Source organism: Carettochelys insculpta, chromosome 3 (genome assembly GCF_033958435.1).
Source record: "Carettochelys insculpta isolate YL-2023 chromosome 3, ASM3395843v1, whole genome shotgun sequence".
In the NCBI taxonomy this organism is placed as follows: Eukaryota; Metazoa; Chordata; order Testudines; family Carettochelyidae; genus Carettochelys; species Carettochelys insculpta.
In genome coordinates this window covers 164,978,584-165,005,544 of record NC_134139.1, presented here as the reverse complement: position 1 = coordinate 165,005,544, position 26,961 = coordinate 164,978,584, and the positions used below count along the sequence as shown (strand labels likewise).

Genomic DNA, 26,961 nt, shown 5'->3' with positions numbered 1-26,961 from the left:
GCCTTGACAGGGGTTTCACCAAATTTGTCAGTTCAGTCTTACTAAAACTTTAGCAGCCCTGTGACCGTGATTCATGGTGTTAAATTTATTAAACACAGTGTAATTGCTAGTGATAAGTTTAGCACAATGCCACTTCATGTGAAGTAAGTTTCCTCTCAGTATGTGTAAGGATTGCAGAATCTGGTCCTAAAAGAGATTTGAGCAAGTATTTTTGAATATATGCAGACAAAAGCTCATGCTAATACACAACATTTGTTCCCCAGGTGTTACAGCATATGTGGAAGTGTGGTCATCCAACAGAACAGAGAACTATTCAAAAACCTTTGCACAACAACTTCTGGATATGGGAGCAAAAGTAAGGAAATAATTTTCCTGTCAATTAGTCAGGAGGGCAGAGTTCCCTCTGATACTGTTGCTTGCTTATTTTACTTGTCATGGGTGCCTCCTTTTATGTACAGGCTAAACTAGGAGGGATATTGCAAAGTCAAAACTGCTACCATCACTCAAATTCATGAATGTTTATGGCAGATGAGAAATGTGTTAAATCCTACTACGTAGTAGTATATCAGAAAATGTTTTGCTGCACAGCAGTTAGGCTTGCTAAAAACACAACCTACTTGACACAAACCCACAAAAAACAAGGAAAAGAAAAGCTGAGCTTCTTCCAGTACTCTTCCATGCACTCTCAACCACTTTATTATTTCTACAGTTACCATACACCCCAGACTTTGCATCAATCTTACCTTTAACCTCATCAACCACCTATCTTGCAAACATCCTTACTAGTATGGCTCCGCTCTGAACAGTGACTCCTAAAACAGTACTGGGAGTTTATGTCTGTGTTTCAGTGGTGAATATGTCTGATGTGCTTGGTTTTCAAGTATAAAAATGTTTAACACAGGTTTCCTTCTAATTTTTTAGCCACTCTGAGCTTGAGCCAGAGGCTAGACAGCCTTGAAGATGTGTCAGAGAACAGGCCGAGATTTTAGTTTGAACAGCAACAGACGGGTCTGGAGTAGAGCGGGAAACCTGCTGTTTACGCTTGTTAGCCCAGAAGAGTTGAGGGGACTTCTCATCTAAGAGAGTTTGCTGAGTACCATATTTCATGTGCATCAGCAATATAGTGTACTAAGTTATAATTGGAAACCTCTGCAAACACATTTAAAGGGGTTGGCACATATAGCATGGGCTATGGAATCTGTTGATTGTGGATGATGGGCAAAAAGGAAAGATTCCAGCTTGACACTAAAGTGAAGGTACCTTATCCACCATCGTTTATTTGCATACAAAGAGGAGTTCAGGGGATCTGGTAGTTTCTCAGACAACATTAAAGGCACACTAGCAAATGATCAAGGTGTATATTGAACTGTGACATTCTTAAGCGCAAGTCTACATTACAAAAGTTGACTGAAGTTATGTCAGCCTATGGCCATTGTAGTAACTTGGTTTATCTGCCAATGCAACCTCTATTCATGATGGGCATCCTCATTAGGAGCAATTCCCCTAACTACGTGGCGTTGTGGACTGCTGGGGTCCTGCTGTTGGAGGCTGACAGCCAGAACAATCAGTGACGTGTTTTCACTGACTCTGCAGTGACCTGTCTTGACCTAAGCACTATGCCTCTTGCAGAGTTAAAGTTATAAAGGTCAGTGTAGTGGGCAACTTACATTGGTGCAGCAACGTTATAGTGTAGGTATGTAATGAATTATGTCATGCTAACTCTGTAGTCTAGGCTAGGCATGATTTTCTCAGACCTGAAGAAAACCTTTATGAAAGTGTTTATCTCACACCAAAGGAAGTTGGTCCAATAAAACATATTACCTAACCGACTTTCTTTCTAAAATTGCAGGACTAACATGGTGAGAACAGTACTTGCCTTTACTGAATTTCATTTGGTTGAATCAGACAGTTTTCCAATATGTCAAGGTTATTTTAAATTCTAATCCTTTCCTCCAGTGTTCGGGCAGTCCCTCACAGCCTGGTGTCATCTGCAAATTTCACAACCATGCTCTCCATGCTGCTATCTAGATCATTAAAGAACATAATAGTGGACTGAAGTTAAGACCCCTGTTGTACTTAAATGGAATAAATAGGACCAAATAAATTAACCCTGAAACTCTCCAACGCTGAAAGATGGGGGCAGAGGGGGGAAGGTGCAGTCTTTAGTCTTCAGACTGCTTAGCACCGTGGGAAATGCTTTTTTAACTTCAACTCTTTTCCTTTTTATTTGTTTTTACTGAAGAATTTGAAATGTGAAGTGGTAAGTAAGGCTTTCATTTTAGCCAGCTCTCATGTTTCTTTTCCTTTAGCTCAGGGGTTCCCAAACTTTTCAGCATCATTCCGCCCTTTTAATTTTTGAGAAACCCTCATGCCTCCCACCTCTTCTTCACCATCATCTAGCCCCCTTTTACCAAACATTCAATTTGTAATTTAAAATAAACACAAAAACTTATAAAAAAAATTATTTAAAATTCGAAACAAGCACAGATAGTTTTTCTAGGCCCCTTACAGCCCACCAGAGCTGACCATGACAGCTGCGTGCCGGCCTGAAACTTGCGCTGCCAGAGTTGCCCACCCAAGCCCGGTGCTGTGGGGTCCAGCCATCCACCTGCCCCGCCCCCCCCCGCCCGCTGTCGCCTGAGCCCCACCCTGCTGGGACCAGCTGCCTGCCCACTGGTTGCCAACCCCAGCCACGGGCCAACTGCCTGAGCCAGCCACCCACCCAAGCCCCACGCTGCCCCCACCAGCCACCTGAGCCCTGTACTGCTGGGGCCAGTCACCCACCCACCAGCCTGAGCCATCCAAGCCTTGCTCTGCCAGGGCCAGCTGCCAGCCAGAGCCGCATGAACCCTATGGTGCCAGGGCCAGATGCCTAAGCACCACAAGTCCCACAAGCTGTCCAGCCACCTGAGCCTCTCCCATCCCACAGAGCCGGGCACCACCCGTCTCCCGCTCTTACCCCATCCCCGTCACCTGAGCCAGGCACCCCCAGCTTCTCATCTAATCCCATCCTCCTCGTCCCCCACCCAACCCACATTCACTCAGCTTTTCAGGAGACAGCTAGCTCCAAGTCGGTCTTTGCTGGCTGCCTGCTTTTCATAGTGGCTGTGCAAGGTCACCCATGTAAAATGGCAGGGGCTGAGAGCCAGAAGCAAAGGCTGGCTCTTTCTTCAGGTGGGGGGAAATGATGGGGGATGCTGGGTCATCTTGTGCCCTGCCCCTGGAATTTCTTCCCACACCCCAGTTTGGGAAACCATGCTTTAGCCGTAGAAAAATTTTATTAGGGAAAAATTTGACAATGTTTAGGTGGTATCAAAGATGTTAACTGTTCTCTTTTGCCTAATAGGAGCAAGAGTTGGTTGAGGTGGCCTGAAGCTGTAATTGTGCCTTAATAGTGATTTTTAGAAGACAAAATGACAAAATGGAGGCAGAGGAAAGAACCACAAAGATAGCAAATGCAGCTTCTCTTTGGTGTTGACTTTAAGTTGCAATCTGTCTGCTGGAAGAAAGACCCTGTGAGTGGTCTTGTTAACCTCTTGGAGGCATGGCAAACTTTTACAGAATTAAGCTCGTTAGAGCATTGCATTTCGTTTTCCTACTGATCACAGTGTTACACAAGTGTTAGAAAATGTGCAGTCTTGGCCAGCTAAGTTAGCTCTCTTATTGTGTAGAAGAGGAAAAGGAGAGAGCCAGGGAACAGGAGGACATATGCTTGGAAAGAAAAAGGACACTTTTAGCTATGTCTACTCTAGCATTCCTGTTTCAAAATAGGCATACAAATGAGGGAAATTGAAAATGCAAATGAGGCACAGATTTACATATTTGGCACCTCTTGTGCATATTCTTCTTTCAAAAGAAGAAAAGCCATGTAGACACGGCTCTTTCGAAAGTAAATCTCCATCTTTGAAAGAACCCTTCTTCCTGGGGGAAAAAAAAAAAAAAAAAGGGAAACAAATAGGAAGAAGGGTTCTTTCCTAGATGGGGATTACTTTCTAAAGAGCTGTGTCTACGCTGCTTTTCTTCTTTTGAAAGAATATGCAAATAAGATGCCAACTGTGTAAATCTGTGCCTCGTTTGCATTTTTTGTTTTCTTCATTTGCACACCTCTTTCAAAAGAGGAATGCAAGTGTAGACACAGCCTTTGTGTTGTGGGGAAACAATCTAACATTCCAGTTGGTGGTTGGGGTTTAATGAAAGCTGGTGTAGGTGTCATCTGGGTCACTCTCTGTCCTGGCCTAGTTAGGACAGCTCTTGGGTCTAGAATAAAGAAGGCACAGTGGCAGTGTGTTCAATTTTGCATTCCCAGGAGGCAGTAAGAGGTAGTGGCCTTACTCTTGCCTTATGTTTCATTCTGCCAAGATTCATATCCCCCCTCCCAAAATCTTTTTGAGAACCCCAGAAGATGATGACAGGAGGAATAGGCTACCCTGGCATTATTTTGTTAATCAGGCCTAATTTCCACCAATGTGGTCTGTTTTCTGATCCCATGCTTCTCTTGTTCACCAGGTATAATTTTTACATGCTTTATGTCAGCAGGCCCCTTGTCTGGACTTATTCAAAATGTCTTTGTCTCCCTTTTGCACTTTTCCCATTAATATTGATTGTTTTAGGATATTATGACATTGCATGCAAACTTACTCAGTTTTTACAGTTGAGTTCACAATTAGGGTAAATTGGTAGACCCAGCTACCACAATATCCTGCTAGAGATATACTCCCAGCTTGACAAGGAATCGTTGATAACTATATGCTTTCAAGTCATGCATCCACTCTATGAAACTTCATCAAGACCATATTTTTCTAGTTAGCTTATGTCATGTGATACAGTGTCTAATGTTTTACCAAAATCAAGATAAATCATAACAGAGAGGGAGCCGTGCTAGTCTATACTATATCAAAACAAAAAGCAGTCAAGTAGCACTTTAAAGACTAGCAAAATAGTTTATTAGGTGAGCTTTCATGGGGCAGACCTGGTCTGAAGAAGTGGGTCTGTCCCACGAAAGCTCACCTAATAAACTATTTTGCTAGTCTTTAAAGTGTTACTTGACTGCTTTTTGTTAAGATAAATCATGTGTGCTGCTTCCCATTTACCCACTTCACCAGTGTAACTCAATCGGAGGAGGAAATTACATTGGTTTGGCATGATTTCTTAATGGATCCATATTGGCTCTTCCTTGTAGCCTTGATTATCCTTAGCATACCTATCCTTAAAATTCTTCTTTTGCTGTGATGTCTAGGCATCATTTGCCAGTGATTAGACCATCGGTGTACTCAGACTACTTCCTATCATGCAGATCAATCTAGTCTCATTGCGGGGAGTGCAAAGAATAAATGATGAAAGAAGACTGTGTCTGTCAGTTGTCTCTCTAGTCTTATGCGTAGATTATAAGCTTTTGGGGTCAGGGACCATCTTTGTACAGTGCTTAGTACAATGGGGATGTGGTCCATGACTAGTGCTCTTACCAGTAGCCATCCTTGCTCAAGGACGGCAGTGTTGGTCACTCTGTCCTTCCATGATATTCCAAGGATGCGACTGAGGCAGCGCAAGTGGAAGACGTGCAGCCTCTTTTCCTGGTGGGAATACAGGGTCCAAGTCTTGCTGCCATAAAGGAGGGTGCTGAGGATGCAGGCTCTGTAGACTTGCATTTTGGTGTGAGTCACGCACACACCATACACACAGTCCCGCCAAACAGTGTTATAGTTACCAGTCCAGAGCCTGGATCAATCTAGTGGCCAGCTAGATTGATCACAGTGGGGGAGCAGGCCCTTGTCCATTGCGATCCGATGCTCTCCTGGAGATGGTGGCATGACAAACCCAAAGTCCAATGGCAAAGCACCCTGCTTTTATAATCCTTTCCTCCGTTGAGGTTTGCTGTGTCAGTCTGTGACTGATATGTTATCTTTTGATACCAGTCGTTCTCAAAACATCTCTGAAAGGCTCATTCTGTAATCACTTGTCCTTAGGGGTTCCTGCTCCATCCTTTATAGTTATCAGTCTGCTAATCCAATCACTTCTTGACTGAGGGTACGCACTGATGCTCCTTCTCTGATGCCCTGCAGTTTGTCTTCACCAGTGCTTCGCCCCTCCTTTCTTGGCCATCTGGCTCTGGGGATAACCTTCACACCTTTATCTCAACACAGACATACCACTTTCACATGTAAACAATTCTTACAAGGACTCTCAGAGAAAAGCAGAGTAAAAGGCGTTGTAAATCAAACAATTAAAGCTTCAGCCTTCATCATCCTGTAATCTTATTAACAGACATACTACCAAAACTGTCTTTTACTTAGTAAATTCACTAAACTCTAAAACAGGAGACTTATTCAATTGAAGAACTTTATCAATAAAATCAGGAAATGTTACATATTTTAATGTTACCTTACATTGCTTCCTTGTTAAGCTTAAAATTCAAAGTTTGAAAGAGAATAAAAGAGCATAAAACTTTCAACTCCATCATCTGGGGTCAGCAGTTGATGCCTGTACTCCATGCTATCACATGGAATAAGGGAGGCTGAGCGAGAGTATAGAGGCTAGGTCTTCACTAGGGAAATAAGGAGATTCTAGTAAGTTGATTCTAGCTAGAATTGCGTATCTGAAATAGTTTGTTTCCCTAGTGCAGACTTAGCCTCAGAGAATAAGCTGACAAGAACAATAAAATATCCAGTAGGAGAAGGTGAAGAGAAGATGAGAATGCTGATGTGGCGGGGGGGAAGGTGGGGGAACAAAACAAAAACAATACAATCGCTTAAGTAATGCATACATTTTGAGGGCTATGTGAATATTTTCTCTTTTGGCCAAGATAATATTAAACAAGCATATCAAAAGCAAATTTTAAGTGGCTTACATTAAGGAAGGGTGGAACATTAGAAAGATGTTTGAATTGAATTCTTGATACTGGGTTGTATTCAATATGCAATTTTACTATGTTTATATATTTATAAAGCATTCGATTGGTGAAACTATGATGATTTAGTAGTCAGTTCAATGCTGACTATTTTGCGATTAGTTGACATGATCCTGAAAGTGACTTATCCTGATGCACGCTGTCCACAATGTTGTTCTCAGTATCTTGTCAGTTAATTTGATTATTCAGAACTGTGGCTTTGTCTACACTTCTAAAATGAAAGGCATTGCCATTCAGGAGAGATGCAAGAGAGGTCTCCCAGCGCTTTATGTAAACCACCTCCGTGACAGAAGTTGCCAACAGCACTTTGGGACCATTTACCCTAGCTCTTTACAATGGTGAAACTTAGTATGCTGGAGTTTGTGTATCTTCTTCACACCCCTGAGCCAGAAAGTTGCAGCACATCAAAGTGGCAGTGTAGATTTACCCTGTGATTAGTTTTGTGTTGTTGGCTGGTTTGCCCTGAGGACCATTTAAAAGTACAAATAGCTTATAAATGGATGAAAATCAGTTGTGGAGTGGGGAGGGGGGGGAAATTAGAACTCTTCAGCCTTGTGCTCTTATGCCTACTTTAATATTACAAGTGATGCATTTTGGATGCTGCTGACTAGTTTCTGGGTTTTCCTCCTGTGATACCCATTACTCATATTTAGGGCTTGGTAACTGAGGCAAACTTTCTAAGCAATTTGGATGGTTGAAAATAAAGGTACAACAGACAGCTAAACAGTGGTGGTCTACAACAAGGCATACTTGAAATCATGACCACCTTCAATGTGGGAAAAGCTTGTCTTCAGTAATGTACTGGCTTGACTAGTTAGCTTGTTTTTAGGCTCTTCTTTTTGAGAAAGGAAAGATCAAAACAATCGTTGACAAAATGGGCTTTACAATAAAGTAATTTTTATTGCATGTTGTAATCCAAGGACTTGAAAAGTGAGTTATTATGTAGTTCATGAAGGTTTGCTGTTCAGTGAACTGAAATATCTGATACTTCTCTCTGTAGGTTTCAAAAACTTTTAATAAGCAAGTGACTCATGTAGTCTTCAAAGAAGGACATTTGGCTACCTGGAGAAAAGCACAGAAGACTGGAGTAAAACTAGTTTCTGTACTCTGGGTGGAAAAGTGAGTAGTGATATATATTGAAAATATGGCTTTTTTTTTTTTTCCATGAGGGGAAAACAAATACAGATGATCTTTCATCTGGCTGCCTGGGGACCTGACCAGTGCCGAACAAGAAAATATGCCGGGAGGTCAATATTGTCTAGCACATTACCAACAAACACTTCCACTGTTTAAAGGGTTCTAACAGCACAGAACACCGAGAGCCACAGCTGGTGGCTGTAAACAAACGTTTAGAGACCACAGAGACATATCTTGAGGTTTTTGCCAATATCCTTCTGGTGCAGGCAGTTACTTTTTAAACACACATTTCAAATACGGTCTCAAAAAGGTGATCCAGAGGCTGTTGCTGAGGATGCAGTGTCTTAAACATAGAGGATATTTTTACTCTTGTTTCTTTGAATGATCCAAAGCGTGAAGTTGGAGCAGAACATCCAAAGTTAAGAGAGTAAGTTCTCTTCTCTATAGGTTCTTAGACCATACTCACTGTAGCAACTGAACATCTTCCAGTAGTGCATTAAGCAATGCGATAAACATCTGTCATATTTCTCCTTTTACCTCCTTAGGGGGAACTGTACAATGGAATGTTTTATTCTGGATTTTTCTTGTATCTTACAAATGCTGCTTTTAGTTTGTTAGATGAGGCAGGTCACTGAATAGTCACACAATGCAGAAAAGTAAAGATAACTGGAAAGCAGGAGCAAAAGTAATTCTTTGTGAAATATGTAGAATATCTGAAAGTTGTTTTGTTGCATGTGTTAACAAGTGGTTTTTCTTTTTTGCTTTACATATCCAGTTCTCGGCTACCGTGTTAACATTGTCACCAATTTTTAAGGAATATTTCATCGGAGTTACTATGTAGTTCAGCACTGATTTCTGCTTAGATTATTGAAAGTTGTGAATGTTGAAGTACAAGTTCATCTTACTACCCAAATTAAGTTTGGAGAAAAGGTGTTCAGCTGTTACGCTGAACACAAGTTTCTAGATAGAACATGTCTCTTTACAAACTGTAGTGATGTAGCATTAAGACTCCAGATTTCTGCCCAAATGTTAGGAAACTAAACTCTTTGTTCCCTGAGAAATATATGACTCATTCACAATGCATATACTAAATGTTAAAGGATGCTTTAATTATGGCCCCTTTTTCGTCTCAAGAGATGGCGATTAGCAGCAGTGTTGAGGATCTGTGGGCAGTGTTTGAGTCTTCAGCTTCTCTCGTGGTTTATCCATCCAATTGGACTTCAGTATTGGACTTGCCCAGTTGATTAGAATAACCACATGTCAGTCTATTTCTGAATTCTTGAGTCTGAGAGTTTTTTCCTTCTGAGACAAAGTTCTTTTGTATGGCTTGCACATATACTATCAAAGTATGATGTGCCCTGTTGTAGCAGTCGTCCCCAGGTATTTCAGTCTGATGTAGATTCCCGATTTTTTGGATCGATGTTGAATTTTTTCATGGTGTTTTTGCACGTATCCTTGAATCTCAGCTTTGGTCTTGCTCTTGTTCTCAACCTACATGACAGCTCATGGAAGAGGATTTCTTTGGGACCACATTAGTCACTCATTCTTCTCAAATGACCAAGCTATCGTAGTCTTCTGCTGTTGTGGCATACCCAGCCTCATAGCTATCCTCATCTTGACAGGACATCTGCATTTGAAACTTTTTATCTTGCCAGTTGATATTCCTAATTCTGTGGCGGCAGCAAAGATGGAAGCTGTTCAATTTTTTTCTCCTGGTTCAAGTAGGTGGTCCACGCGTCAGAACCATGTAGCTGGATACTCCATACACATGCCTGGTAGATTAATATTTTTGTTTGCATTGTCAGTTTAGGATTGTTCCATGCTCATTTTGTAAGTCTGCCAAAAATTGTAGCTGCCTTCCAGATTCTGGTCTTCAGTTCTTCATCCATGAAAAGGTTTGTTTGTGGTGACAGTAGATCCAAGGTAACAAACTGTTGACCCATGTCAAATGGGCTGCTATCCAGAATGATATTGGGTCGCTGAGGTATACCTTCAGTGAATACAAGTTTTCTTTATGCTTATGTCAAAGGAAAACAACTTGTAGGCTCTGGATAGAGAATCCATCAGTGACTGTAGCATGTCTTCATTATGCGCAACGAGAGCTGCATCATCTGTAATGAGGAGTTCCCTGATGAGGACTATCTTGACCTTAATTTTGGCCTTGAATCTTGCCACGTTGTAGAGACAGCCGTCTAATCTTGTGTGGAGAAATACAGTGCATTGTGAGTTTGAAATACTCAGTTTAGTAGAACTGAGATGAATATGCTGAACAGTAGGGACAAGAACACACCCTTGTTTGACAATGCTTTAATTAATCATATGGAAATTGGACAAATGTTTTCATTTCCTGACTTTTTTGTTTAAATTCCCTCTGCCTCAGTGCTGTTAATATCACTTGTTCACATTTAAAATATTCTAGTTCTGTTCCAGTGGTAATAGCATCTGGGATTTAATAATAGCCAGTTTAAAGCTCATTTACTATCATGTTCTTCGAAATCATCTTTGCTTTGTTTCAGACAACCCCAGTAAAATCAGACCAATATAGTAATATCTTGCTCCTTGAAACTGCAAGTTAAAATTTTGTGATCATAAAGCAATTTGTTTTATAAATTTCTGTTCCAAAACTTAGAATGACTCACGCTATCCTGTGGTTATGAAAATGTATACTTTACAAATGTAGCATCACTAGGTGTCACTAGAATCACATTTTTTTCAGAAATTCCTGGTGTAGCATTAAGGATTCATAATTTTTTTCCATAGTCAATCTTATTGTATATAGAAAGATTGTGGAGTAATAGAACCCTTTTATTGTTTCTGGTCAAAATAGATTTTTAGCTTATTGTTTTGTGTAGTGTATTCTATATTAGCACACAAAATAGTATTCCAACTTTACTAAAATTATTCACAGCTACAGATGGATAGGAACACAGCTCATAAAGAATTTAGTCCTAGTATTCTCAGGTCAAACTCCCAAGAGTAAAAGCTGAAGAAACATAGCTGACTGGCAAACATGCTGCCTCACCATAAGGGTCAGCTGGAGGACAGTGGACCTTTTCAGGGGCTATTTCCTTCACAGAACCTACCACAGAAGATGACTGGGTGAGGAATGATTGAAAGTCAGAGCCAAGATGAGAGTCTCTTTCTCTTCACCTGTCTGACTGCAAACACCTTCTCCTCCTTTTCGTACTCTTGCTTACCCACAACAATCTGAGGGAATACATTCTCATCAAGGTAACGGCATAAGTAATTAATTTATAGAGACTTCAACAAAAGTTTACTGCCTGTTCGGAGGAGATCTTTAGATCCCAGGTGCAGATCAAAGAGCTGTCTGCCTTCTGAATGTGCTACAGAGTGGGAACCTTAGTTTCTAGGCTTTCCATTTCCCTTCCTTTGAAATTTCTCAGTACGTTCTGTTAATTTAGATATGTATTGTGGCTAATTTTATCATTTTTAAAATCAAATTCTAATTCTAAACAACATATACGGTTCTACAGATGCAGAGAAGCTGGAGCCCATGTAGATGAATCATTATTTCCTGCAATATATAATAACGAAGGATTGCCCCTTCTGGTTAAAAAAGTGAGTGTGTAATTTTCAGATGTTTAGAATAGTAAATTTCCTAATTTTGAATCTCCATTCTGACCCCTCATCTTTATTCTAAAGGGAGTCTGAATTGCTAACTTTCACAGCTGTGGCAAAAATAAAACTTACCTGTTTGAACAGGATGATAATGTGTGGGAATCAAACAAGTTCCTAATTTCAGTGATATTTATCCTTTTAGCTGCAAAGTAACTTTTTTGAAACAGAACCTAGGGCCATAAATCACTTTGGCTGCGTCTACACTACAGCTTTGTTTTGAAAGGACGGCTTTCGAAACTGAACGCTGAAAGATGGCCTTCCGAAAGGGAGCATCCACACAGGCAAATGGAGCGAAGACCGACCTACCTTTTCGAATGGCCTCCACTGCACTTTCAAAAGAAGTGTCTGTACGTCCCAGGACACTCTGTCGAAAGTACAGGGGCAGGGTCGCATGGCAGACAAGCCCTTCTGGGGCTGTTGCCTACTGTCCCTTTAAAGGCCCCCGCCCCCAACCCTGAGCCTTAGCCTGCACCCGCTGAGGGCCAGTTACCCATCCCTAGGCAAGCAGCAGGGGAGCCCACAATGCCAGGGTGTTCCGGAACTCGGGGCTGGGCCGCCGCGTGTCTGAGGGGACCGTCATCCCCTGGCAGGAGCTCCCTGTCAGGGACGTGACAATGCTGCCCTGCAGCATGGCAGATGCAGCTAACCCCTTGCAGCAGGCCTGGCTGAACTCATACATGGGACACACACAGCCAGGACATTTTTAATGACAGGCTCAACCATGCCTGCAAGACAGTTGAATGGGTATTCGGTTGCTTGAAGGAGCACTTCAGATGCCTCCTCACTAGGCTGGATGTGGGCCTCCACACCATACCAGCAGTGGATGGGATCTGCTGCACCCTGTACAACCTTGGGGAGTCGAAACATGAGCCGTTTTGTGCATAGGTGGGCTGCTGAGGCAGGGTGCTGGTACGAGCAGCCCACATCACCCCCTGCTGCCAGGCCCAGCAGAATACAGCCAGTCCTGTTCCAGGCCTTTGAGTGGGGGCAGTAACCCCCGCCCCCACCATGCACACACATCCTTATCTCCACACATGCACAGCAGGCATGGGGTTAACCACAGCAATAAACTCTTTACTAGAACATTATAACTGTCTGCCTCTGTATATTCATGGGAACTATTTACAGGCGGGGGAGGGAAGCGGCTGACGGGGGGCTGGGGGAAACTATAGGCGGGGGGGGTAGTGGCGGGGCCACCCTGGGGGCTGGGGTCAAGGCATAGTGCTTTACCCCTTGACAGGGGTTGATGGCCTGGATTCCTGTTGCCCGCCCCTTCCCCTCCATGTACCAGGGCTCCATCAGGGCTGGGCCAGGGCCATCAGCATGGGGAGATAGGGCTATGGCTTCACCAGGGTCGGCACAGGGCCCCCGTGGCCTCGCCAGGCTTGGAGCAGGGGGTAGGGAGGTGTGTGGCCACCTTCTGGCTGGCTGGCCGGCCATGGTCAGCAACATGTGGGCCAGGTGGATGAGGCCAGCCAGGGGGAGGTGGGATGGGGACAGGGAAGCAAGGTCAGGCTCATGGGCGGGAGAGGGGCGCTGCAGGGGTAGGATAGGAGGGTGGATTGGTGGCGGGCAGGGAGGAAGGGTGGGTGGGGGACAGGGACAGTAGGGTGAGGTGGGAAGGGCGGTTTCAGGAGTGGCTCACAATGGGGCAGCAACCGGGGCCAGGTGGCTGACCATGGCCTGGGTCAGGGTGTCCAGATTGGCCACCACCTGGTCCCAGGCCTGCCGCTCCATGGTGAGCTACTCCAGCAGCACACCTGTCAGATCTCGCAGGGCTACAGTATGGGCTGCTTCCCTGCTGCCTCCTCCTCCTCCTCCTCACCCTGGTGGCACCAACGGACTCTTGCTGGCGGCCCCATGCTGTCTGTAGTCATGGTCTAGGCCTTTCCCCCTTGCCCTCTGTGGTCAGGCTCCCTGGGACTGTGACAGGGCTGGTCTGGCTGCTGGATCTGTGGAGACAGAGGAGGGGAGAGAAACGGGCCATTAGTCCCGAGCAATGGCCCCTGCGAATCCCACCCCCCCCCAATTCTGGGGGCCCTATGGGGACTGCATCTTGGGGTTCCCCTTATGGGTGCTGCGAGCATGAGCTCCCCTCCCCCCCATGGTCTCTCCATGGCTGGGTGGCCCATGGAGGCCAGGGGAGTGGGGCTGTCCAGCCTGCATGTGCCCTGGGGTCGACAACAGCGTGGGTGGGCTACAGCCGCCCTGAGTAGGACTGAGTGCCCCTTCCCCGAGCCCTGCGGCAATCGGTGTGCACGGCACAGACCTCTGGGTCCTCCAGGAACTCAGGCAAGGCACAGAGGGGGCCTGGCTGAATGGACCAGGTGGAGCGTTGATGACGAGGGCCCCCTTGCTCGAGCCCTCATCATCACTTATGGCCTAGAGTGGCCTGATCTTCTGCAGGTGCCTGGTGCCCACTGCCGATCCTGGGAAGTCCTCTTCCTCTGTCCCTGTCTCAGGCTCTAGCTCCATGTCAGGGTCCGCAGTGTCAAGGACCATGGCTGGCGGTCCCGCCTCCTTGGGCCCAAGGAAGCAGTCCATTTCTTTAAAGTAGGGGCAGCTGGTTGGCACTGCCCAGCTGTATCTCGGGCCCTGCAATAGCCCTGCTCCTTCACCTTGGACCTCGCCTGGTCTGGGGTGCAGGTGGGGTGACCCCAGCTGGTGAGGCCCTTGGAGAGGTGCTTGAATCTCAGCATTGTGGTGCCGCACCCTGATCTGGCGCAGGACCTCCTTGTCTTCCCAGAGGGTGAGTTGGTTCAGCAGCTCAGCCTCCGTCCACAAGGGTGCCTGGCACTCGGGGCCTGGCTCCCCTCCTGGGAGGACTGCCTGGTGTCCTGGAGGGGCCCCTGGCCATAGTGCCAGGGACCAAGGCAGATTGGCTTGGGCCTCGCAGCTGGCAGCATGTTGCAGAACCATGTGGGCTCCTGCTGCCTGCACGCTCACAGCTTCCTCCCCAAGGGGTTTGTGGGAGCCTGCTTCCTTAAACGTGACCGGACTCTGGAGCCATAGAGCTCCACTTGTGCTGTGAGCAGTGTTGCCGCCTGCCAGCTGATTGCTGCCGTGAAGGACTCCTTCTTTCGGCATAGCCATTCGCTATTTCTCTATTGCAGCACAGGCAGCTTGTAGGAGTGGCTGCCTGTGTTGCAATAGAGAACCTGGAATCCTGCCTCCGAGCTGTAGTGTAGACATATGCTTAAGCTCTTTTTAAAATACAGACTGTTTTAGACTTGTGTTCATATTTTCAAATGAGTATTAAAATATCCACTGTGGTTTTGTCTAGTTTCTTCTTGGTTATTCTGTTAAATCTGAAATAATTTTTTCCTTAATTCACACTGAATCTTTCATTGAATCTTAAATTTTATGGTCTATCCATGGCTGATTAAATGGGATTTACCAGGGGTCAGATATGATGTAAAAAACTGCTAAGTACAGGTTACTTATGAGAGTTTTATATTGTGGTTGTTCTTGTAGCACAAATGCATGCAGCCCAAAGACTTCATTGAAAAAACACCAGATAATTATAAAAAACTACAAAAAAAATTGGACCTGATGGCTAAAGAACTACATAGACAAAAAATATTAACTGGTAAGTTTAGTAGTTTTGGTTAAATTGTAAAACGTTAAACAGTTTTCAAAAAAAAAAAAAAGTTGCCAACATATTTTTTTTAAAGTCTCAAGAGAACTCTTAAGCTGGAGCTTATTTTTTCTTTTATTGCTCTATAATTTAAATTAATATAGTTATTACTATAGGAATTCCCATTGAGGAAATACTATAAATTGTGTATTTCAGTACTAAAAGAATAATTTACTTTTTATTAATTTAAATTAGTATTGGACTTCATGTTTCAGGATTTGTTTGGAATTCAACATTATTAAACTTATGGTACTGGCAGTATTGTAGAAATGTTTTTAAGTATAACTGAGTTTGTAAAAACTTGAAAAATTCATGTTCTGTTCAAATATGGAAGCCTCATACTAACTGCAAATTACAATTACTTTTTTAGAAACCGATATACCTGTTTTGTTATTTGAGGATGATGGTTCACTTGTATATAGCCCTACAGATAAGTTAAGAGATAAGTGCAGTGCAATGGAAAAGAGAATAAAGGAAATGAAGGAGAAAAGGGAAAATCTTTCCCCTACTGGTAAGAAGTTAAGCCTTGTGAATTAATGAAAAACCATACGTGGTTGCTATTTTTCTCACTGAATTATGCTGATGGAACCTCTGCACGTGTTCCAGGACTGTGTAATTTCTTTTGGTTTGAGAAATTGTGTTTCTCTGAAGCATCTGATTACTCTGACGTAAATGCACAATTAGAAATATATAAATATTTCAACCAAATAGTAGAAGACTCTTGGTTCGACGCCCTGTAGTCATACAGTTCTTATGTTGAAATCATTTGACTCAAGTAGGGTTAAGTCATTTCCTGGAAAAGGAATTTCTCAGGAACCCATAGGTGCTGGTAACCTGTAAAAATGAGGATTCTTCCCTCTCATTGTGGAACCATTGGTATAGCATAGGATTAAGAGATGCTGTTTTCACAGAGTATGTAAAATCAAGGTCTTGATTATGTGTTGTTTTGAAAGAACCTTTAACATCTCTTGCAAAAGTAGGGATGCTAGTGAAATTGGGGAGGATAGCTCAGTGGTCAGAGCATTGGCCCTGTAAGCCCAGGATTGTGAGCTCAATCCTTGAGGGTGCCTTTAAAAAAGGGTCTGGGGCAACCTGTCGAGGGTGGTGTGAGTGCAGGGAACTGATATAAATGACCTCTCCAGGTCCCTTCCAGCTCTGAGAGATATGTATATGTCTCTGTGTTTCAACTTAAGTGCCTTCTTCTTGAAGTTTAAAATTGGTTACAATATTTCTTCTAATTTAAGCTGAGTATTGCTTTGTGCGCCATGTCAAACCGGAAATAGATCAGTGGTAGATGAAGTCATCCTAGTTCATAGTTTCTAGAGTGGCTTAAATTTTTAAAGAACTCTGGGTATTCCATGATGATCCTGCTCGACATGTGAACCTCCCTTTTTTTTACTCCTTACCCAGTGAAATCCAATGTGAACACATGATTCCTCCCACTCACTAGTACTATTTTAATATTCAGTAATATGTCTGTTTAAATTGGGTGTGGAACGCACAGCCTGCTGTCTGAATCTGGCCTGTTGCTTAGTTTTAATCCATCCCATAGCTAGTTTGGGTCATCTTCTCCCACACCTCTAGAGCTGGAGCCACAAATGCCAGCTCACCCTGTTAACAAGACTCAGGGCTCTACGCTCCCACCCCCAAATGTGGGGCTGGAACCTCATTGCAGGGGGAGGACCTGCACCTCCAAACCCCCAGGCAGATGAGTTGAACGTTTTTATATTTCTCTCACTCTTGCAAATAAACTGTAAATTTAAGTTGCCTTTTACATGTGTGTGGCTTGCAATTGATTTTTTTCCCCACTGTGGATCAGTAGCTCATAATGGTATTTAAACCTAGGTGAGAAGCCTTTTTTCTATTTGACATTTCATACTGTAATTGAAACAGTGATTGTCATGTAACATAAACTGCAATAGTTCTGCTAATATGTACACTAGAATTATGCAAATAATGCTTTGTGAGATTGAAATCTTAATCATGTTTCTTGACTCAAATGTTGATTTTGTTTTTTAGATTTAAAAAAGCATTTTCATGCTGGAAACATACTATTTCGAAATGTTTCTTTTTAAGGGGAATACATTAGTTTGAAACACATTGAATGTTAAAATGTTGGGTGTTTTTTTTTTTAAACAAAGCTTATACAAAATTGGACCTTTTTGAAAACTGAAGCTAAACCAGCTTTTTCTTAAATGTTTTGTTCATATACTTAATGCCAAGTCTCTTTAAAAGGGAGAGCTTTTGGTAAGTTGTAAGCAATCTAAATATTACTAATTTACGATACAAAACACTGGGTAATGAATTTAAATAATCGGTTTAAATACAGGTTGAACCTCTAATCTAACACACCCAGGATCTGACCAGTGCTGGATGAGAGAATTGCTGGACTACGAGGGGTTAATATTGTCTAGCATTATTACCAACACTTCACTGCTTACTGGGTTCTTAGATGACATTTAAGATTAAATTACAGCTAAATAACAGCCCAGAACATTGTGGCTGTGAACAAACTTTGTGACTACAGGAAATTTGGGAGAATTATGGATGTTACTGAGAGAGAGAGTTACGGATAAGAGAGGTTCAACCTGTATTTTTTAAAGAAACAGGTTTAAATTGGTTTGCAGCTATGTAAAGCTGTGCAAATTTCTGCTGTTTGTAATATTTATATTTACAATTAACTGAAGTATAAACACTGAACTTGTAATAGTTTTTGCTACTGTTCTTTGGACTTACTCCAGTTTATCCACATTTCACCTGAAATGTGGCACCCAGAACTAGACACAATACCCACATTGAAGCTTAATAAGTGTATAACAGAGCAGAAGAATTACTTCTTGTGTCTTGCTTCTAACACTCCTCCTAATACGTCCGAGAATGATGTTTGGTTTTTTTGCAACAGTGTTAAACTGATGACTCATTTAGCTTTTGGTCTACTGTGACCCTCAGATCTCTTTCAATAAAACTCCTTCCTAGGAGGTCATTTTGGTTCCTTCCCTATTAACAACAAAAAGCTATTTAGACTCTTAGTATTTTAATAGAACACTGTGAACTTGTTTATACACAAGTTATAATTTTCAGAAGTGAAAGCCTACCGTTAGGCTTCTAAACCCATACTTAGATGCCTTGAGGTGGAAACTTTTGAAGTGACCTTAGAGGCGGACTAAGATAGCCAGGATGAAGCGTTTTTCAATTTCTTGACCTGTGGAAACTGAGTATATCAGAAATGGTATTGATTGTAAATACATCCCAGGCCTGTTTGTTTATTTTTATGTGCATGTTTTGCTTCAAAGTAAGCATGTTAATGAGGTCTTAGATTTGTCTCTGAGCTTAGATGATCATTTTAAATTTGCAGCTTTTGTAGAAAATGTGTAATAAGCTGTTGATAAATTATATTTTAGCTTCACAAATTTCTCAAATATCTACATTTAATTCAACAAAGCCTGCATATGAAGAGCTTCACGGTGCCACCCCTTCAGCAAGTGCATTGCTGCCAGGTAAATGTAACTTTGTTCTGTGAAATATATTTTAAATGCACCAAGTATTACAAGAAGTTTCTGTCTAGAATTTTCTTCCAGCCCAACTTCTCCTGGCACGCAGAGCTGCAACTGAACCTCTAGTGCTAATGAAAAGTGCTGTATAAGACAGGGATTGTCTCACTGGAGTCAGAAATCCTGGGGGGAAAAAAAAAATCTCCGTGTCTCACACACATGCACATGCGCGCACACACAAAACTGCAGTAATTCTACCAGTACCTACTTTTTAAAATGATTTATCAGAATGATCTGTGGAGTGCCTAGATGTTTAGCCTGGCAGTGGTTAAAGGGATACTCAGATCATTTTTGCACTTTTGGAGGAAGAAGTTCTAGGTGCTGTTTTAACTCAAATAAGTGAATTTTAGGTATCAGCTGAAGTCCTCTATTTTATCTAGTATGTGTTTTCTTAATGTCAGTTAAGCATAAATCTGGGTTACACTTTCAGACACTGTCTCAGATGTCTGTCGTGTCATGTGAAGTTTCAGCTCTCATCTCCTCCAACTCAGTTAAAATCCAGATAATAGCCATACCATACTTACTCTAAAAATGCCTTAAGAAAAAGTACAGCAACATGTCTTACAGTTAAACCTTTTCCCAAGCAGATGCTATGAAAGCATCTAATAAACTTGTACAATACCTCATAAAACTTTCTATAATTCTTGCAACAAATGATTTCTTCAGCAAATGTAAGTCTTGTTAGAGAGGCATCAGATTCCTCAGAGCTGTTCTGGAATAATCGAGGATTCTTCTAATCTATTGTATCTGAGCCATTAGTTGCTAGATTTGTGAAAAGGTTCTTGAAAGTTATCACATTCTTCCATCACAAAAATACTTCATAAAGTGATTATTGTGAGAGAAAATACAGAAAAGGCATGTTTTTAATATTTCAGTGAAAATCTTAGCCACACAAGTGTGAAAGTTTAGTCCTAATCCTCGCTCAATTATTTGAGTAACTTCCTACATATTTCACTAATTTAAATTTGTGCTATTCCACAGTTTGTTAAAATGTTTATATTGTTGTTGTTAATATCTTGCAGAAGAGCACATCAGTGACTCTTTAAACTCAAGTTTTGATGACCTTTGGGGAAAATGTAACTACAAAAATCAGAAACCAGAATCACCTCAAAGTGATATTTATAGTTCTACACCTACATCAGGACAAACTCTGTTTTCCAGCAGTGACCAAGGGAATTTAACTCCAAAATCAACTAATAGAAAATATCTCAACAAACGAATTCTGCAATGCTCTCTGGAAAGTGAACTATTAGGTCAAGAGAGAAAATCTAAAGAGCATCCTAACCTAAATCTGACTGGTGAATATCATCTGACTTCAGAATCTGTTTCAAACAAAAGTTCCTTTTTCCAAGAGCAAAACTTTAGTCCTGTCACTCTTTACTCCAAAGTGGTCCAGTTAGACGCATCTGCAGTTACCCCAAGCAATCAGTCTGATTCGTTACTGAGCAGTGAAGACGCGCTTAATGTACATTCAGTTGACATAAATATTCCTGTTGATAGAAAGAAGTGTAGTGTTGGATACAAAACGAAGGGGAAGCCGAAAAGAGAGCAACAGAGTGTGGAATTAACCATGTCAGATTTATGTAAGGCACGGTCTGAAAATGAGTTTCTTCTAGCAATGACCACACGTAACAAGCCATCGGACATAGAGGAAGCTTTGTATGAAGATTTCTTTTCACCTTCTAATTTGAGTAACAGTGAACAGCAAATAAGACACTTTCCTTTGCAAGTTCAGCAGAAATTGCCAAGTACTCTTGAAGTGAGTTGCAAATCAGGCTTTTTAAGCCACAAACAGGATAAATTGCTTGAAGGGTCTAATGAACAGTTCACTGCCCCTCTACTCAAAAAAAGGAAAAGAACTGTTGAGACAAGTGGTATATCAACAGAAAGTGACTGTAAGCTAACCGAAGGTTCAGAAAGTTCATTAAATGTTGCTTTAAACTGCACGCCAGGTGCAGTAAACACTGAGATGGCAGAAGCCCAGCGTTCTAGCTCTCGGAATCAACCACAGCAGAATATTCAGAAAATATCACCCAGAGCCATCATGAATAGCTGCCCTCAAACTACTGGTAAGTTGCTCCATACAAATTAAAATTTAAAGATGCAGCATCATGGTACAAAAAATGCATGTGCAGCTAAGTTCTAAAATGGATTATCATACTGATAGAAAACAATGTTTTGCAGAAACTAGACTACCAGAGGAAAACGCTCAGATGTCATCAGATTTTTTAAGAAGTGGCAAAATGGGTGCAATGGAGCCACAAGAACACTCACTCACTTTTCCAGATTCTACAGATTTAGAAAAGTCAACAGAAAAAAGGAAGGAAATCCAGCCGAAAAAATGCGGTCCAAGTATGTGAACTTTTTTTCCCCTGATATTTGTCACCCTTTTAAAAACCTTGTCATTTTTCTTGTGTATTCTTAGACAGTGTTACGGTTAATTGTACTATGATTTTACAAATTGTCCATATTTGTATATTTCTTAATTTGGAATGTCTATATTCCTTTAATCCACCAGCAGAAAAACTACCCTTTGAGGTAAAAACGAGCAGGAGAAGATGCTTAAGAAAAATATAAGTAGGAAAACTTGCATTGCTGTAATTCATTCAACAGTATGGCTGGAGGTGAAAGAGTGCAAGAGATATATATGGCATGCCAACTTCAACTTAGAATTTATTTTTCAGTATGTTGAGGGCTTAATTTTTAACGGTCACAGAATGTTTGTATTTCTGGTTAATCATTTAAGCAAATTTAAAAATTGCTAGAGTTGTTCTGTTATTAAAATAGTCAAATATAAAACCATAGGAATTTCCTTGCACAAAGCATCTGTTTTAGCACTCTAATTTTAAAATTTTGATATTTTTGACTTCTGAATATAGGAAATTTTTTTATATAAGGCAAATACATTTTGTAGATTTTGTTAGACTTTTTTTTAAAATGTTTGAATGATTTGTCTAAATTTTATTAAAAACTTTGTGCTACGTTGTAGTGCACAGCAAGCAGTGTGTTACGAATCATGAAAAAACTTACATTCTTAGTAAATGTAACTGTCAGAGAATGGTATCTCAAAATTTCAGGCTACTGGTCTGACATAATAAAATAAATATCAACATTTTAAGGTATGGAGTGCACAATAATTGTGTAACTTAAAAATAGTGTATCACAAGTTTATTTGTAAATGGTAATGGAGATGGTTACTTTGCACAAAATGTACAAGCTTAGCAAGAGGTCTTGAAATTGGCATCTTTCCATTATTCTTTTTGCAAGACAAACGTAAGGCTCTCATGCTTTTAAACTTAGATGTGTCAGTTGCTTTGATACGAGATGAATTTTTGTTTAAGTTCTAGCTCAAATCCAAAAATGAGCATCTCACTGGAGGCACACGACTTCAGTTCATTAGAAGAAGAACTTTCATGTTTTGGCAAACTTGAAATTGAAACTTAATTTCCTGAACCTTTATTTTTTTTTTCCTACCCTCTACTGCTATTTGAAAATCTTTGCCTTTTTTGGATGAGAACTTTCATTGATCTAATGTTATCTGGTATGTACCATTGTCACCTGTTTTCTTTGACACGGCTTGTGTTAGAAATTCAGCCTTTTGATTTCAGTGAGAGATCACGTAGAGCCTGAATTTGGGAAGAAACAGTGAAGAGAAGCAGAAGATACTGTATGAATTTGTTTAAATATGCTCTGTGAAACACTAGTCCCATTTAAAATTAATTACTATGAAGAATTTTAACAGATTGAATCACTGTGGTTATTAAATATTGATGTTTTGAGAATAAAATAATTTTTATTTTGGATTGATTATGAATTATCTTTCTAATTCAGGAGAGTTTACGTGTTGCTGTTTGTTGAAATAGTAAAAACTGGTCTAGGTAATTGTTCACAAGTGTCGTGCAAATATTAGAACTAGCAGAGAGGAAACTGTTTATTTTTTAAAATGCTGAAAAAAGCCCTCAGATAAAACACATCTTTGACCTTTCACTTGCAACATTTTTATTATTGGCAAAATTCTCACTGTCTTCTTTGGGAAGATACTTATTTTCAAGGGATTCACAATTCTGCCTTTCATATGCATACCACTTAGCATTATTTAGACCTGGGTGAGCAGTTAAGATTTTCATATGCAAGCCATCTGTGGCTTTTGATGTGAGTGCTTAGGCATTGCATGCAAGTGAAACATGGGGTCAGGCAATTTAGGCCTCCTGCTCTGACTTTGCAGACTGTAGAAAAACACTGAAGCAGGTCACTTATAGTACAGTGCTTGGTTTCATTTTACTGATGTAAGGTTACATCATATGCAGGCAAAGTACAGATGCAAGTGCCAGTGGAAATTAATTAGTAGCCACAAGGGGCTCAAATAAAGCATCTTACTAAAATAAGATTTCTCTTGTTCATTTAATTGTTTTGGAGGAGAAGAAGTTTCTTCTATCCCTTGCTGATTTTTAAAAAAAAAAAACAAACACCCTGCATTTGACATCTTATAGTGCTTTGTGATCTGTGATATTTATGTAAAGGTCTTAGATTTGTGCTGAACTCAAGGGAGGGAGAGAGTGGTTTCCTGATCTGTGAATAAGAGTTAATGGAATTACAGCAATATACACTTCTAGGGAAGCCTAATGGGTTTACTAGTTTATAAATTGTGTACAGTGTCTTAGTAGATCAAATTTAAACTACACATTTTATAGTAACAGAGGTGGCCATGTTTGTCTGTATTCTAATGAAACAAACCAGCAGTCAAGTAGCACTTTAACAAAATAATTTATTGGGTGGGTCTGTCCCACGAAAGCTCATCACCTAATAAATTATTTTGTTAATCTTTAAAGTGCTACATGGCTGCTGGTAGACATTTTATAGTACTAAAATTTCTATTAGTCCATCTGGGATGTTTCCCCCCCACTTCTTTGTGTGCTTGCTCCTGTGCATTCCAGTGTGCATCTACTCCCACCTGCACAATCATTGGAAGACCTTTTTCTATATTGGCACCTGTCGCTTTGGCTGTTGCACCTCCTGCGATGACTTCTCCCTGACATCTACCTCTTCCGATCTGCACCCTGCTTATACCTTCTTTCCACAATGATGGTCATTGAGCTTGCTCTGCAAATATTTGATGTTTTTCCCTAGTCCATCCTTTTTTGTAGTGTGAATTAATTTATTGTTCAAGTTAGTTTGTTAGTCAACAGCAGGGGGTCTCCCCCTCTGCTTTTGTTTAGTACTCTTGGGGAAATACATTGCTAGAGGTGACCTACAAGAGGTGACTTTCTCCCATACACTTCAGTATGCAACCTGAAGTGCTTGGGAGGAAGTCATCTCCTGGATAAGTGCTTGATTTGCTGGAGGCTTAAGCCTAGAACTAAGAAGAAGAGAGACCAGAGACTTAAACTCATTCTGATGGATTCAGCAGTCCAACCACAGTTGCAGGACACATCTTTGGCTTCGTCGGTGTGCAGCACACTGACCTCTGTGCAGGAGGCCTTGGTGCCACATCAGAAGGAGCAGTGAGGACATCAGCACTATTGCCTGGCCATGAACAGGAGCAGCTAAAACAGGGAGTTTGCCGAGGAAAGCATCCAAGAGGAGCTCAGGTGAGTGTGGCTTTTGAGGGGGCTCCATTGTGAGCTGGTGAGTTGAATATCTGTCTGCGAGTCTGAGCATTTGTTTTGCAAAGAGGGGCAGTTTGAAAGCATGTTTGGCAGTTTGATAAGTTTGCAGGGTATGAATTGGGAGTGCTTTATACCAGGTGGGCCTTCACGGGCTGATTAGATTGGAGGCAAGGCTTTGAGCCAGGCCTAGGCAGCCACAGCGAACAGGAGCAGTTAACAGGGAGTTTGCCTGGGAGCTGACCTTGTGGGGCAACCACATACCTGTTGTCCCTTTTTTATAGGTTTATTTCTCTTGTGCCCTTTAAGGCAGCACTAGAAGCATCTAGGGGAACTCTCTGAAGAAAGGGGGAAAACAGATGGTGACATTTCTACTGAGAAGTCTGCTGTTGTGACCTGCACAACAGCAGTTGTGCCATGTTTGTCTTCCTCCTGGACGATGGAACAAATTTTGTATGTCCGAAGGGCAAACTGGTTGCCCTTTTGGAAGAGAAGGTTAGAAGACTTGAGACTCAAATAGCAACCGTTAGGTCCATCAGAGAAAGTGAAGACTTTCTGGATAGAAGGTACCATTTAGTACTGCAGGAACAGCAGGCTGTTCAAAAAAAAAAAAGAAGAGAACTGGAAACATGTTACCTCCAGGAGAAGAAAACCAATTCAGGTCTCTCCAATTCCAGTGGAGTTAAGCAGCCACATTCAGCCTTTCTGCACAGGTGATAGGGTGGAAATAGCTGGGGCAGATAGCTCACAGGAAACAGATCAGAAGATGACCCCACGGATTGTAAGGCATGGGATATGCAGTTCTAGGGATGGGGATTCTACAACCACCACCCCTAAGAGAAGAAGACAGGTGGTGGTGGTCAGGGACTTCCTCCTATGAGGGATGGAGTCCTCCATCTGCGGTCCAGACCTAAAATCCCGGCAAGTTTGCTGCTTACCGGGAGCTAGAAACTGGGAAGGGAGTCTCTTCCAAAAATCATCAAACCTGCAGACTATTCCCCTTCCTATTTCTTCATGTAAAAACAAATAATACATCCAAGAGCAGCCTTGATGAGATCACTGTGGGTTACATAACCCTAGGAAGGAAGATCAAGGAATATGAAGCACAAATGGTGTTCTCATCCATCCTCCCTGTGGAAGGAGGGGGTCCAGATGGGATCACCGAGGTAAATGTGTGGTTGTGTAGGTGGTGTCACAGAAAAGTATTTTGTTTCCTCGACCATGGGATTCTGTTTCATGAATAAGGACATCTAGGAAGAGATGGGTTCCACCTAACAAAGAGAGGAAAGAGCATCTTTGTGGGAGGCTTGCAAATCTAGTGAGGAGGGCTTTAAATTGGTTTCATTGGGGGACGGTGACATGAGCCCTGAGGTAAGTGGTGAAGGAGTAGGGAACAACAGAGTAGGATTCCTGGGTAAAGAGGAGAGAGTGCGCCAATCAGCCGCTTCTCTAAGGTGCTTGTACACAAATGCCAGAAGCCTGGGAAACAGGAAGAATTAGAGGTCCTGGCAGAGTCAAAGAAGTGTGATGTGATTGGAATAATGGACGCTTGATGGGGAGATTCACATAACTGGAACACGGTCATGGAAGGATATAAACTGTTTAGGAGGAGTTGTCCTCTATGTGAGGGAGCTGCCCGATCAGGGAGATGAGATAGATGAGGATTTCTTCAGACAGCTAAGAGAAGCTTCAAAATCACATGCCCTGGTTCTCATGGGAGACTTTAATCATCCAGACATTTGTTGGGAGACCAAAACAGCAGCACACAGACAATCCATGAAGTTTTTGGAGAATGTTGGGGATAACTTCTTGGTATAAGTGCTGATGGAACCGACCAGGGGCTGTGCACAACTTGACCTGCTGCTCACAAACAGGGAAGAACTAGTAAGAGAAGTAGAAGTGGGTGACAACCTGGGTTGCAGCGGCCATGAGATGGTAGATTTCAGGATCCTGACAAAAGGAAGAAGAGTGAGCAGTAATATACAGACCCTTGATTTTGAAAGGGCAGACTTTGACTCCCTGAGAGAGCTGATGGGCAGGATCCCTTGGGAAATGAAGATGAAAGAGAAAAGAGTTCAGGGGAGCTGACAATAATTTTAAAGAAGTCTTACTGAAGACACAAAACAAACCATCTCACTGCATAGTAAGAAATGCGAATATGGCAGGCAACCAGCTTGGCTTAACAGGGAAATCCTTGGTCAGCTTAAACTCAAAAAAGAGTGCATATAAGAAGTGGAAAAGTGGACAGTTCCTCCTTAGACAACTGAGGAGGAATATAAACATAAGGCTGGAGAATGCTGGGCACTAAACAGGAAAGCAGAAGTACAATTGGAACTGCAGCTGGCAAGGGATGTGAAGAGTAACAAGAAGGGTTTCTACAGGCATGTTAACAATAAGAGGAAAGGTGTGGGGCCATTAGTGGATGGATCGGTAACCTAGTGACAGATGATATAAGGAAAACTGAAGTACTCAGTGTTGGGGTTTTTTTTG

The 26,961-nt window shown here is 41.8% G+C and overlaps 1 protein-coding gene across 1 annotated transcript in view; it reads left to right on the top strand.

The window, feature by feature from the left end:
• Positions 1–235: 235 nt before the first annotated feature.
• The window catches only part of MCPH1 (microcephalin 1), a 227,980-nt gene continuing 201,254 nt past the window's right edge, over positions 236–26,961 (top strand). Inside the window, exons 1-8 of the mRNA XM_074991178.1 lie at positions 236–355; positions 7,905–8,023; positions 11,536–11,620; positions 15,155–15,269; positions 15,688–15,828; positions 18,719–18,814; positions 19,891–20,937; positions 21,053–21,220. Of these exons, the coding sequence (XP_074847279.1) occupies positions 236–355; positions 7,905–8,023; positions 11,536–11,620; positions 15,155–15,269; positions 15,688–15,828; positions 18,719–18,814; positions 19,891–20,937; positions 21,053–21,220 (1,891 nt within the window). The remainder of the gene's footprint in view (positions 356–7,904; positions 8,024–11,535; positions 11,621–15,154; positions 15,270–15,687; positions 15,829–18,718; positions 18,815–19,890; positions 20,938–21,052; positions 21,221–26,961) is intronic.